The following is a 13,696-nucleotide window of genomic DNA, read 5'->3' as shown; positions in this document are numbered from 1 at the left end:
GCAGCCAGCCAAGGAAGGGAGGCAGAGGATCTCTCCGCTGGCAGCTGCCCCTCTGTCCAACAGGCAGGGGTGGCAGAAGCCTCCCATAGCAGAAGGGAAGGGAAGAAGTGACATATCTCTGGCAACTGACTGAGAGAAGCCAGGAGGCCAGAGGACAGACCAAAGGCCTCCAGACAGAAGATGGGGGTGAGGCAATGCTGCAGTGCGGTTGGGCCTGCTTCTGCAGGGCTCTTCAGGAAACTCTTAGCGGAGGACAGAAAAACAGAGATGGCAGTATGCTTGGCCTAAAACCACCTCCAGAGAACTGCGCAGTCAGCCACCAACTTCCCGTTTTAAGGACACTCAGCTGTGGAGAGCCAGGCTACTTGAAGTCCTGAAGTCCCACAGAACTACTACTGGAGAAGATTCCCTGAAGCTTTCTCTTTGCTTGATGCTACCCCAAGGGTGACTGCTATACCCTCAGTGAGCCCACTCCAGCCTTGGGCTTTCCAGCACCATGGCTGGCTGTGTCCCAGCCTCCCTGGGCACATACATTCAGAATAGTTGGCATAGACAGGACAAAGGAGCCATTCCTTCCCAGCCAGTGCACAATGCAGCCTCAGCCTCCCACCCTGTGCCCTCACAGGCTTGGGACTGCTCTGGCTGCTCCTGCTTTCCCCACCACCCATCACCCACTGGGGGCTCAGGGCTGGGATCAATTCCCTGCAGAACCATTAGCAACATTTTCCAAACAGAACTGCTAGACCTTTGATACCCTCACCTTTACTTGCTCTGCTCCCTTTGCACCTCTCCCTCATCCCTGGGGTTCAGCATGGCCCCACTTCAACACAACAGATGACACCTCCAAGTGTGCTCCTCTTCCTGGTTGCTATGGGCCCGCCCTGCAAACTGGGAGCCCCAGTGACTTCAGTGTGGCTGCTTGGCAGAGGAAGGCTGTGCTGGCACAGATCCTTGGGCTGGACTCCACCCCAGCTACCATGTTTGCCCTTGCCTACCCCACTTCCCCAGTTCAGCCATGGCTGTTCTGGTGCTGGAGCCTCAGCCATTGGGAGAGTCGGGCATGATGGGACAGTCCTATAGGGACCAGGGGCTAAGGCTGAAAATCTGTTCCCAGGGGCTCCGGGTGCAAAAATCCTGCAGACAGCAAGAAAGGGAAGTGTGAGGCCAGCCCTACCCTACCATAAACATAGACTGGGGTCAGAGTTTGAATACAGCAGCTTTTCTGCCTGGTTTGCATCTAAATGAGACACTAACTACACAGTAGCCTAATAACACTGCGCAGTAGCATGCTGGGCAAAACTGTGCTACTATGCCACTCCGCAGTAGTGCAGTTAACATCCAAAAAAACCTGTGCACTGGCACTACTGCATAGCAGCATTACTGCACATGGATTTAGTATCTTGTTATTCAAGTACTAAACTTAATGCACAGTAACTACAGTGCATTAATGAATGTGTAGATGCACCCAGAGATACCAAGGTCCCCTCCCCACCCTGCTACAGCCTTGAGAAGAGCCAAGGGAGTGATGGCACAGGAGGCTGTAACTGGAGACAACACTGAGAGGGAGGGAATCACTGAATATACACTGTCCAAGAACAAGCTGGCTTCCTTTCCACCCCCCCCCACCTCCACCCCTTCTCCCCAAGCACCAGGGCAGGGGGAGCTGCAGCTCTGGTTACAGCCTCATGACAGGCCCTTCCCCAGTCAAGGGAGCTGGCAGCAGGCTGCCTTGCTGAAGGTAGGAGCAAGAGTCCAATGCCTCTCTAGTGCTGGGGGCTCACCCCCTGCACCTCCCTATCTGCTGGCTATAACAGCATTCACTTAATGGCTGGGGTCAAGCAGCTAACCCAGCCAGGTTACTGTTTGTGAGGATCCTCAAAACAGCCTCAGGCTCAGCCATTGACCACAGTATTGAAGATCTGGTGGTAATACAAGCCCAGTGCAAATAAAGTAGCCATTCATAATTCCTACAGCTGTCATTTTGCAACTCGTCCCTCCCACCAACTCCTCATACAGCCGATGCAGACAGTTTGCTGACAGCTGCTTTCACATCAACCAGCAATAACCCCACAAGTAACAAGCAGTGTGGAGCCTTCCAACCCATGGGAGATGGGGGGACAAATTGTCTGCAGTTTTGTGTCATCTCCTCACGCAGATTGAAGACTGCTGACAGTCTCTTCTGCAGTCACTGCTATGGGCCATATTCTGCAGGATTTATCATTGTGAAGTGGGCAATTACAGGCAAATGCAAGCCTAAACTGGGTACAGCTACCTCACTTTGTCTCTAATGCCCAACATCACAGCATCATGAGTACAAAGAACATGCCACAGAGAGACAGCCCACAGGGCACCTGTCACAGCTGCACAACTGAGAGATGTGATTGCCACAGGAGGTGCCAGTCTTGAACAGAGGGAGGCCTGTCCTCCACAAACAAAGGCAAGATGAGACTGGGCAGTGGGCACTGTGGTGCCCTGTGTGCTGTCTGCTTATTACACAAGATGCTAGCAATGTGCTCTTACAGCATAGCATAATCAGAATTTTTTTAAAACCACAGGGTTTTCTTTGAGAAATGGCTGGGTTTTGTTTTTTTTAACCAAAAAAACCTCCTTATACTTTATGAAAAAGCTGAACACAATTTTGAAAGAATGTTCCCATTTTGGGGGGAACCTTAGTAGCAACTGTTGCCTCAGGAGTCAGTCAAATACTTAGCCATTTTTTTTTGTCAAATCCCAAGCCTCCATGTTTTAGAAAAAAAACAAGCATTTTTTATACTGGTCTTCACATAAAACATGGGTAGATTTGTTTCAACTCCTGTAAAATGGATGTGGCTTTGAAATGTTCTGGCTATGCAATTGGCCCACTGCTCTACAGTCTGAGGGGGCTGCTAGTGGGGCATGGGACTCTTAGTATACCCAGTATCAAGCCATGCCCCAGATGTCTGGATCTGCTCTGCCCATTGGTGCCTGGGCCTTTGAAAAAAAGCTCATCAGGAGCAGTATAGAAGCAATGAGTCATTTAGCCTAGTAATAATTTCCCATGTGCAAGTGCCTGGACAGTCATCATGTCACTATGATCCCTGGCTCACCCCTTTCCATGCCAGGAGTGAGTCAGTGTGTCATGGTATCAGTGTGGTATTCCTGCCCCTGGCCATCCCCTCTCAGTGCCATCTGCAGAGGCAGCTACCATGTAATAAGACCCCACACCCCTCTCCTTGTCATATCACAGGTAAGATTTAAACTTGAAGAACTATGGGGGGAAAAACCCTGTTTCCCTATTACACACTGAAAAATCTACATGCACACAGGGGGTCAACATCCTTTATGGTCCTTTCTATGGACCTGATGCTCTCATGCTTTCCCACCATACATACCCATTCTCAAGTTCTCCCACCCCAGCCCAAGAACCACAGAGTTACTTGCTTCTGCATAGCCAAAATGGTGCCAATGGCAAGCAAAAAGGTCACTATGCAGTGACAGTAGTCCTGAGAGCTACTTCTTTCCCTTGGGGAGTTCCCTGCTGCTGCAGTGCCACCCTTTGTTTTCTCTCACTGCCTCCATGGCTGAAGACCAGTGCCAATACACTCTACTTTTCCCTTCCCCATCTGCCACAGGGAGACTGGCCATGTACCATGGGGGAAGTACTTGGTCTCTTCTTGACAACAGCTTCATCCTGCAGCATGGGTTGGAGAGGAAAATGAGGAACATGAAAGCAGTCACTGAATGAAAAAAGTATATCTAAAAACGAGATGACTGGTCTTTGCTCCACACAACCCATGCTGTTCCCACACAGGGGTTATAGGGTAAAGCCAGCCTGGAAGCAGATGGAGTATCAGGATCATGGCTGGGTATTGAGCTGCTGAGGCTTAGTAGAAAATTTAAATGTCATGCGAATGGGTGAAGGGAGCATTTATTTATCACAAGAACCTAGCCAAGGGCAAGGAGAAGAGCAGAGATGCAGAACAAGAGTTAGAAGAAGGGAAATGGTCTGTTGATGAAACCTGCAGGTGAAAAACTGGAAGTCTAAAATCAGTTGTCAACAAGAAATAGTTCAGTTCAGCAGCAGAGCTTGTGAAAGATCAGGGAGTCAGTCCAGAAAATGCAAGCAAATTTATTTGAGAAAACAATTGGAAAGAAGAAAGTCTTAGATTGGGGCATTGGCTTACCTTTTTCTCAGAACTCATAGTGAAGTTGTGACTGAAATACTGAACTCAGATGAATGTAAACTGGAGGAAATTCAAAAACTGGCAACCATAAACAACAGCTATCACCACCCAGCACCACATGCTGTTAAGCAGCTCAAGGGAAACTCCAAGGTAACAAATTGCCCTTCACTAGGAAGCAAGGTTTACTTGGAAATATCTTTTGTTGGGCCGACTGTATAATTGGGAGAGATATTAAACAAGCTTTTGGGCATGAAATGCCCTTCCCCAAGTCTGGGAAAGACTCAGATACAACCTAAGCTAAATGCCAGCTAAAACAATGACTTTTGTTTAACCCCATTATGTAAATGAAAATGCTCACTCAAGGAAGTGGAAGAAGGTATGAAATTTGAGGAGCAAAGAGATCGTTATAAGAAGCAGCTACAAAACAAGTAAAGGGCAGTTGAAACAGATAATCTAAAATAATAAGACCATCCCCATTCACTAAGACATGTTATGCTGATGGGAACCAGCAAAGACTTACTGAGCAATGTAATCATTTTACAGCTGAGGCTGGTCAGAAACAGAGCTGGCCCTTATGCTGACAATTCAGGAGGGAGAGTTCCCAATGTCCACCTTGTTAAGAAATAGATCTATTAGGACAGAAAAGGAATTTGGTCTGAGCCAGGTGTATGTACAGAATGATGTGCATTATCAGCTCACAACTGCCACTGACAGCATGTATCTAAAGGGGAACCAGTTTCTTTAAACCTTGGGAAAGGATTGAGGGGAAGGATCTCACCATAGAAGCAGGGTTGTAATATGCCCTGACCTTGCAAAAATTTACAGATGTGCTTCACCTCACAGACTGAGCAGCTCCCTTTGCCACCAGTACTTCTACTCAACAGGGTGCAAAATTAAATATATCCATCAGCCAGCAATAAAACCTCTGCAGGGCTGTGACTATAGGTTTTTTAAAATACATATTGATAGAAGTTAAGAACCAGGCACTTCAGAAAAAGGATGCTTACAATATAAAAGTAAGAAATAACTCACGGGAAGAAGGGAATTTTTAGCATAAGAAAACTAAATCTGACCTTACAGATGGAAATATTACATCCAGCACACGACTGTGATCTACCCCAGTTCTCCCTTCTTGTTCTGTTTATATAACCCAGAGATCAGCAGTATTTGGATGTAGGGGATGGAATAATACAGCTTGGTCTGAGGCAGGGCAGCACTTCCAAACCAGCCATCCGAATAGCTGCCAGCACATTGTGTTCACCACCCAACACTGCAGAATCCCCTTACCGCTGGACTGCCCCACTTCTGAAATGCTGCTGCCAATATTTAGACTTTTCAGGCAGGATGATTTCACTTTGTGGGCTAGATCCAGTCCATAAGCCTTAGGTTGCCTCTCCCAGTCTAACCTTATCTGTGCTCAAGGTCAATTTGAAGAACTTTGAGAACCCTTTTTTTCTATGTCCATAGTGCCTAGCACTAGGGACCCTGGCTTTTAGTTGGGAATTAAAGATGTTACTTTAGTACAAATAATAAAATATGTAGCTTAGAAATGGTAACAATAAAAGTGATGAAAATTCAAGGGATACTATTCTACTACTATTCAAGGGATACTAATCTAAATGTATTTACTTTTCATGGGAGATTTGGGCAACGCTCATGAAAATGTAAATCCAAATCACATGGCATGAATTTTACTGAAGTGACCCATGTCTGCATTTGGATGGTTGTAAGAATAAAGCATCAGGGAACTGGAAATCAGGGCCTTTACCAGCACCCAGAAACTAGAACTCTGAGAAGAGCATGCCAGCGAAGACATAGAAACTTTTACAGCATGGGGTAGACAAGAAGTGCTAGTACTTTTTCAGCTCACCTCAGTTATTACAGTAGGCTCTGGGCCTAGTAGGCAAGGCAGGATGTACTGCTAGATCCAGATATTTTTGTACTATTTATGCTGACAGAACCTTCTGACCTACCAGGCCATTCTACAAAGAGAAAGAAGGCCCTGCCAAGGCCTGTTTATAGAGAACAAACTAGTTTGGGACTTCTAGAAGTCCCTTCCAGAATGAAGAAGTGTCTGGCATGGGGGACATCACCATTGACAATGCCATTATCAGGGGCTCAGGTTCACAGGCAGTATGAGATCTGCTAATTTCTTCAAAGACCCAGACATCTGTACTGGGGCAAGTACTGTGGGTTTCAATAGCAGGGTCCATGTTAGTGCTGGCACACATCATTCTTCTCAGTGCTGGCCTTTGGTGCCAGCATTGGCCTAGTTTCAGCAAGCACTAGAAGAGGCAGTGTCCATCATGTCCATCATCAAGGGTGGTTCCAAAAAGGATGGAACTAGACTGTTCTCAGTGGTGGCAAATAAGAGAACAAGGAGCAATGGGCTCAACTTGCAGCAAGGGAAGTTTAGGTTAGATATTAGAAAAAACTCTCACTAGGAGGGTAGTAACTGCTAGGACAGGTTACCCAGATAGGTTGTGGACTCTCCATCCTTGGAGGTTTTTAAAACCAGGCTCGACAAAGGTCTGGCTGGGATGATCTAGTTGGGGGATGGTCCTACTTCGAGCAGGGGGTTGGACTAGATGACCTCCTGAGGTCCCTTCCAACCCTCTTTTTCTATCATTCTAAGAATCTATGTTAGCTTGTGTTATCAGGTTCTTCAGCTCAAGATCAGGGCTGCTTGGGAATTTTTTGATACATTTTTTTCCTACAAAATCAAAACTTTTTTCCAGGAATAAACCAATTTTGACAAAAATTATTGTTGGGGAAAAAAAGAGTTCTTGAGTCCATGTGAAATGTCTGGTCAAAAGCAGAGAACACATGACCCACCCAGTTTTGCCAATAGCCCTGTGGCAAGGGTAACGAGCTAGGATATGGCATATCCCGGTTCCAAGCCCCTTATCACTCAAATTCCCTTCAGTCTCAGGAAAGACTATCAGAATTGGGCCATGAACATTGGCTCCTGATAGCCCCAATCCACTGACTTTGGGTGATGCTGGGTAGATACTTTTCTCTCTGGTTTTTGCAAAAAAGTTTCTAAAGACTTCCGTTCTCTCCAGAAGGGAAAAAGTTTTAAAATCTTGACATTTTTCACTGAAATAGCATGCCCTTTATTCAACGCAACATTCAGAAGTGTTAGAAGATCTTTGGTTCTTTCCTCCTTTCAGGCTTCTCTTGCTTCAGAGAAGAGGCTTGGTGATTCATGTCACGCATTGCAGCATGCCAATCCGCATCATCTCAAAAAGTCAGTACTGGGCTTGGAGTGCTAAGGTCCCAGCACAGAGCTCCCTTCCTGGGGACAAATGAGGTCTCACAAAAGGGGTGCAGGCTCCCACTGAGATACCAATTAAGAAAGGTTACTAATTAAGGAAGCCCTATGTCCAGTGCACAGAAGACATGGAACAGTGGAGAATGACACCTTTTTCTTGGAATCAGAAGGACATATTTCTCAAAACTGAGGCAATGGGGCTTGCTGGGGAAGGAAAAAGTACCCATCCAGGATATATAGGCCTCTCCCAAACACAAAGGCAGTGGTTAAGGGAATACATCCATCACATGGAAGCAGGGCCTAAAACCAGAATGGGTAGATTTAGAAGGAAAAGACCTCATCCCTAGAGCAACCCAAACTGATTACATTTAAAATAAAATTAAAATAAACACACTAAAATAAAAATCAAGGAGCTGAAGAAGGGTGAGAAATATTGTCTTAACTATTTAAAATGATAAGCCCAAGTTCTGGTCAAACATCAGCGGGCTCTGGCTTGTTCCCATGTGCACTAACAGGGATTGAGGGGGGGTTGTGACTGCTCTGCCCTCTAGGCATGGAAGGGGCTCAAGGACAGCAGGGCACAGGTGAAGTTTGAACAGATACCACTGGTCAAAAATTCTGTTCACTCCTATGAGACATACGCGCCATGAAAGTGTAAAGTCCTGGCACTTGAGCCAATGGGTAACAGTCCTGCTAAAAGTCAATCAGAAGTACAGTGGTGGCTGGCTAATGGTTTAGTCCTGAGGATTAAGAAACCTAGAATCTCCTTTCAATCTCAGGTTAGAAATCAACTACGGTAGCATCAAAGCACAGGCAATAACAGGGCTTGAATAACACTTGGCTCCACGTACACGCAGGATTTGGAAAGGCAGAACAAGGGGCTGATATGGACATGTTGGGCATCTCAGTGCCAGACTTTCTTTTCCAGATTTATGTCATGATTTCCAATTAAATATACCAAAGGAGAAGGATGCGCATTAGCATAACTGCACCTGCGCTCTATCTGCATGCCGTCATGTGAAGGTCAAAACAGGCTCTGCCAGAATTCAGCTTTGAAACAGCACGTGCCCAACAGAACAAACCTCCACATGGCTCTGCAAAGGGACTCTTACCTGAGGGACATCGCAGCTGCAGTGCTAATAAGTTACACTGAAGGATAAATGGGGAGACAGCAACATTGAGAAACCCCGGATTCAGAACTCAGGAAGCAGGTACCCCAAAAACTCAGGATTTGCTATTAAAGACAATATTAAGTTATTTTCATTTGCTTTTGCTTTTGCTTTTTTTTAGCTTTGGGGACAGACTTAGCTCCTGTTTCCAAGCTTCTTTCAGCTATGATGAATGCCAGACTCTACCCATTACTAAAGCTGAATAACACTTGACTCCAGCAGCTGGATATCTGGTAACATTGGCCTTATTATTCTTATTTGCTCCAGAGTTATGCTACTAACCACAAGCAGTAATGGATCAGGCTGGGATGGGTTACTTCACTGCAGACACCATTACCTGTCACTATGCACGTGAATTTGGCATCCGCGTTCTCAGACACAGAACGAGATTTGATAGTGGTTTCAAACAGCGGCTGCGTCTCCTCGGTCAGCTGAGAAATGATTGCGCAGAAGGTGCTCCTAAAAGATGCAAGAAGTATTTCTTAGAGCTCAGATTAATTTGCTAGAAACAAATTAAAGGGTTTTCCCTCCCTCAAGCCAATGTGTCTGGTGTCAGATGTCTCTCCTTGTTACTCATTAGGGCCCAATGTTCTCATGTTCATTTCCCTCCCTCTCAGGCATTCTTGCACTGTGCTGATATTTTGCTGACAGTCATTGCTTCATAACTGAAGCTGGGAATATGGGAACTGACGGTTAATACACTTGGTTAAATATTACACGGACACTGTCAAATTAATAATCATCTGTCAAACATCCCTTTTGTAATAACTTATGACACTCCAGATTAGCAGAGAAAAATAATTAAATTCACTATACCTACTATTGTTTATGACTTGTTTATTTGATACATTTTTTAACTTGGGACAATAAAACAAAAGAAGTCAATAAAGCCAGCTTCACTTTTATACTCTCGGTGCTGTAATGAGTTCAAAGGAATGGGTTTCACAGGCTGTAGGGAAAGTATCATGTTCAGTAGAATTCTACTTAAATGGTGCAAACTTTTCCATTGGTTTTAGGATTTCCAGATTATGAATTTGGGGCCAAGTTGGCAGCAGCAGTGTCCCCTTTTACAAGAAAATAGCCCTTACTTAATTGGAGTTACAGCCTCCAGGGCATCATACTTCAGCAATAGTTTTGTATTCACATACAACCATCCTCTTACAGGATGTTATAAGTCTGGCTTATGCATCTTCAAACAAAGCAATTATATATGAAGTTGACATGACTTCTTTACCTCAGTTCTTGCCACCGTGCCAAGGCATTGTGGACCACACACCACGTGAGCTCATGCACTGTATTTTGTAGATATAACAAGTTCAGGCTGAAGCATCTGCCTGAACTGTCCAAGAAGCCAGTATAGTTTATGACATTTTTGATATGCATATTGTAGAGCAATTTCAAGTGCTATTCACGTATAGCACAAAATCAACACAGTGTATATTTATGCCATGCTGCCAGCCATCAGCAGTCAAAAGTGTTTTGAATCATCATGAGCCTCGAAAGCTCATGCAATTTGCTTCATTATTACATCCCCTGATTTGGTTTAAATTTGGGTCTTTATTTAGTTTCTGCCTTGGAAGACTCTGGGGATCATATTTTCTGCATTTCTCTGTAGCTAGACAAAGTGGAAATACAGTTTTTGTTTGAAATGTGAGATTCTCATAGAAATCACAGGACTCCAGGAAGTGGGGTTTTATGAGAAACACCAAATACCTCAAGACAGTTGATAGCTGGCAACACTGTTGATACAAACTCATCAATGAGGATAGGTACCATTGCTCAGAACAAAACGAAGAGTTCCAGTTCCCATAAGCATGCAGGGAGGCTGAAAACAATCACAGAAACCATTCCTAACACAATTCTGTGATTGGGGCTAGCCAGTCTCAGCAAGGGCAGAGAAGGAAAGGACCAAAGATGTGCTAGTTGACTCCAGGGCAGTTCTTCTAAGTCATAACAGGAAGCTGACGCTACTGCTGTTCATGCTCTACCTGTTGAGCATCACTATTGGGGCAGGGGAAATTCAGCCCCCTTCATTATCTCTGTTTGATTCACTTCCATTCTAAAAGATGAAATATAGGCTACATCTACACTAAAGTCAGAGGGAGGGTTCAGCACACAGATGCATATGCACTAGCTTCAAACCAGCTCAGGCAGGTATGCTGCAGTCCCACTCTCAACTGCAGTCTCAGAACGGAGGTTCATATCAGGGCTCTAAGCTTGTGACAGGCACCTGGATAGTGCCATGGACACCAGGGACCTGAACCACCTACAAACTTAGCCAGAGCTTGCAACTCTATTATTTCACTTTCCATTCTCTTGCCTCCTGATACAGGCAGTTTGCATGAGATCTACGAAAACAGATTCCCTGAGCATGGAGAAAAAATCTGGGGTTGAGATATGGGCCTGAATCAAGCCCCAGAATCAACCTCCAAGCTCTTCCATTTTCTGAAGGGGCTGAATGGGTAAGGAGAAGAGAAGGGGGTAAAGGTAGGAATCCAAGTCTCACAAACTGCCTCTCTGTAAAAGGTCAAAGTAATCCCAAGCTCCAAATACTTACCAACTTGGAGGAGAACACCAGACACCAGGTCTGTCCCCTAACACCACAACTTGAGCTCATGCTTCTGTGCACCGTGTTAATGATAACTGGTATGAGGCAGGCTGTTCTCAGGAATCTGGCCCTGGTGAACAGCTCACCATATCCACATAATAGGTAGGGAAAAAACTACTGAAGTCATTAGGGACCTCAAAGCAAAGGAAACCTTCTACACCCCCCACCCCTCTGCCCCCTTCCACAGGACAACGAAGGCAAGTCACCACGAGGACAGATATTGGGGGCGGAGGGCTGACTGTCTGGTCACTGGGCATTCACCTGGGTTGGCTTCCACCCCAGTCCCAGTAAAGCCCTTTTAGATACATGGAGATGAAGTTGGAACTTCCCAAGCATCAAACATGTCAGATACCAGAGTGCCAATTATGCAGCATCTTTCACAAACCAGTGATTCACACACTGAACTTAAGGGCTAAGTTCAGGTCTGGTGTAACTCCACTGACATACATGGATGGCACCAGGGATGAATTTAGCCCTCATGGTGCAAATTGCTGAGTCAGATGTGACACATTGAAGGCTACTGAATGCTGAAGGAAAAGCAGAGCCCCCAAGCTCTGGGTCCAATTCAGACACAGAAGCTCAGTCAGACAAGGTTTGTCCACATCTTGCTGGGGCCCTTGCGAAGTGGCCATGAAAACCAATGTAATTTTCTACAGAGGAACAAGAACTGCAGTAGTTACTGGCTTGGTTGTAACGACTTTTTTGTTAGCCATTTCAGTTTCAGGTCACTTCCTTGAGTAACTCTTGGAATCTCAAAAATGCTGCATTTAATCTCTTCCTTATCACTTGGCCACAGCAAAAGTCCAATTGAAGCTCTTCTGCAAGTCAATATATCAGTTTTCTGAGCACTTCTCAGATTTGACATGTGGAGACTGCAGTCCCTATTACCCTTTGGACCTTGCTAAGTCTGCACATTTGTGACAGAAGTAGATAGGGAGCAGTGGAGTTCATAATCTGAAGAGAGTTAAGAAGAATGAACAAGAGGGTGGCAATTCAGTAGCCTTTTTTAACATTAAGGAGTGACTTCCAGACTAGGGAAACCTTCAGACCAAGCCAATTTGGAAAACATCTTTCTCTTCACCCCCACTTTTCCATTGCTTGCCATTTTGATAGCAATTCTGAAGCCTTGTGGTTGCCTGGAAGGGAACTTCGCCTAAACAGCCCACCCTCTCCTATTTGCCTCTGCAGGGAGGTAGTAGTGATTGCAGTACAGATTATAGCTGAATGCCATAAGTATGGCTACCCTACACTTACCAAATGAAGGGGAATCTGAAGGGGAATCTGGATTGCTAAGGAAGCTGGGGAGGAAAGGAATATAATGGGGGAGGGAGAAAGGAGAACTCTTCTTTGAACAGAGGGGAAATACAGAAGAGATGCGTCCCAAGTTATTACTTGAAGTTTGTCTTCTATTTTTTAAAGCATGTCCCTGTATGGAAGTCTCTCTTTAACAAGAAGAAACAGCTGGACAATCCTTTTCTCCTTTCTTTCACTGATAAAAAGGAATATTCTTTGCACCTCACAACACCATATGTGACAAACATCAGTCTGGCTGTTTGCAGTGCAAGCAAGCATTAGAGCCTTAAGCATGCAGAATCACAACATTATGTCAATATAGTTCTTCCTTCAATTAGTACCAAAGCATTAAAGATTAATCATGTCCAAGCCACAGGTCTAGGAAAGGTTCTAGTCAGAGAAGTTTAATGCAATGCAGATTTACCTTCCAGCGCTGAAGGGAGATAATCTGTTGATTGATAAGCTAAGCAGAAACAGCAAACAAAACCATTAGACAGAAAAGCTTGGAGAGGAGCTGAAATAAACAAACCATTACGGAGATGTATTAAGGATGAGTCGTTTTGCACAGGTCAGAGTTCCTAGTAAGAGGGCACAGCTACCTTAGACGGCCTGCTGGGGTAAGCAAGCTGCATTATAAATTGTAACCAAGGGCTGTGAAATAAAACAGTCGTTAACAGCAGAGAGGAAACGTAAGAACATTTTATATCCACCTCACAAGGTAGGTTTCCAAGAAGCAGCACCTGAGCTGTCCATGCATGATCTGCAGCTTTGTGCACAAAGCGGGCAACTGCACTCCAGACGGCGTTCACATTAGATGGCACTTTAGGACACAGGCCCTACTGCTTGCCTCAAGGAGCCGGCCTTCTGCCTGGCTGCCTACTGACAAGCACATGAGTGAGTTAGCCTGAGACCCAGTGTATTTTGCAGGCTGAAGGAATCCCAGGAGGCTAAAAAGCATCCTTCTTGTACATAACACTCTGCTCCTTGGCTCCGTTTTCTGCTATGCCACTGAGAGCCGGCTGTCAGCAGGATTTATGAGAGTTTCCATTGTTTGCAGTTCCTTCGCAGTAACATATTACAGACTTAAATGTATTGCTGAACACCATAAATTATAGCGCCTGCACAAGCTGTCCAGATGAGTTAGCTAACAATGGCAGGACCTGCTCTTCACAAGCATTGCCTCCACAGA

The 13,696-nt window shown here is 45.2% G+C and overlaps 1 protein-coding gene across 3 annotated transcripts in view; it reads right to left on the bottom strand.

Annotated features, from left to right (window-relative positions):
• ALPK3 (alpha kinase 3) overlaps positions 1-13,696 on the bottom strand; it is a 55,548-nt gene that overhangs the window by 26,572 nt on the left and 15,280 nt on the right. For 2 of the 3 annotated variants that reach the window (XM_019477726.2, XM_059714852.1), the window contains exon 2: positions 8,944-9,065. In XM_019477726.2, coding sequence (XP_019333271.2) covers positions 8,944-9,065 — 122 coding nt within the window. Of the gene's footprint in view, positions 1-8,943; positions 9,066-12,931; positions 13,029-13,696 lie in introns of those variants that run through there. The other variant, XM_059714853.1, reaches the window with a different exon arrangement.

Source organism: Alligator mississippiensis, chromosome 11 (genome assembly GCF_030867095.1).
Source record: "Alligator mississippiensis isolate rAllMis1 chromosome 11, rAllMis1, whole genome shotgun sequence".
NCBI classification, from domain to species: Eukaryota; Metazoa; Chordata; order Crocodylia; family Alligatoridae; genus Alligator; species Alligator mississippiensis.
This window is presented reverse-complemented; position numbering and strand designations above follow the sequence as displayed.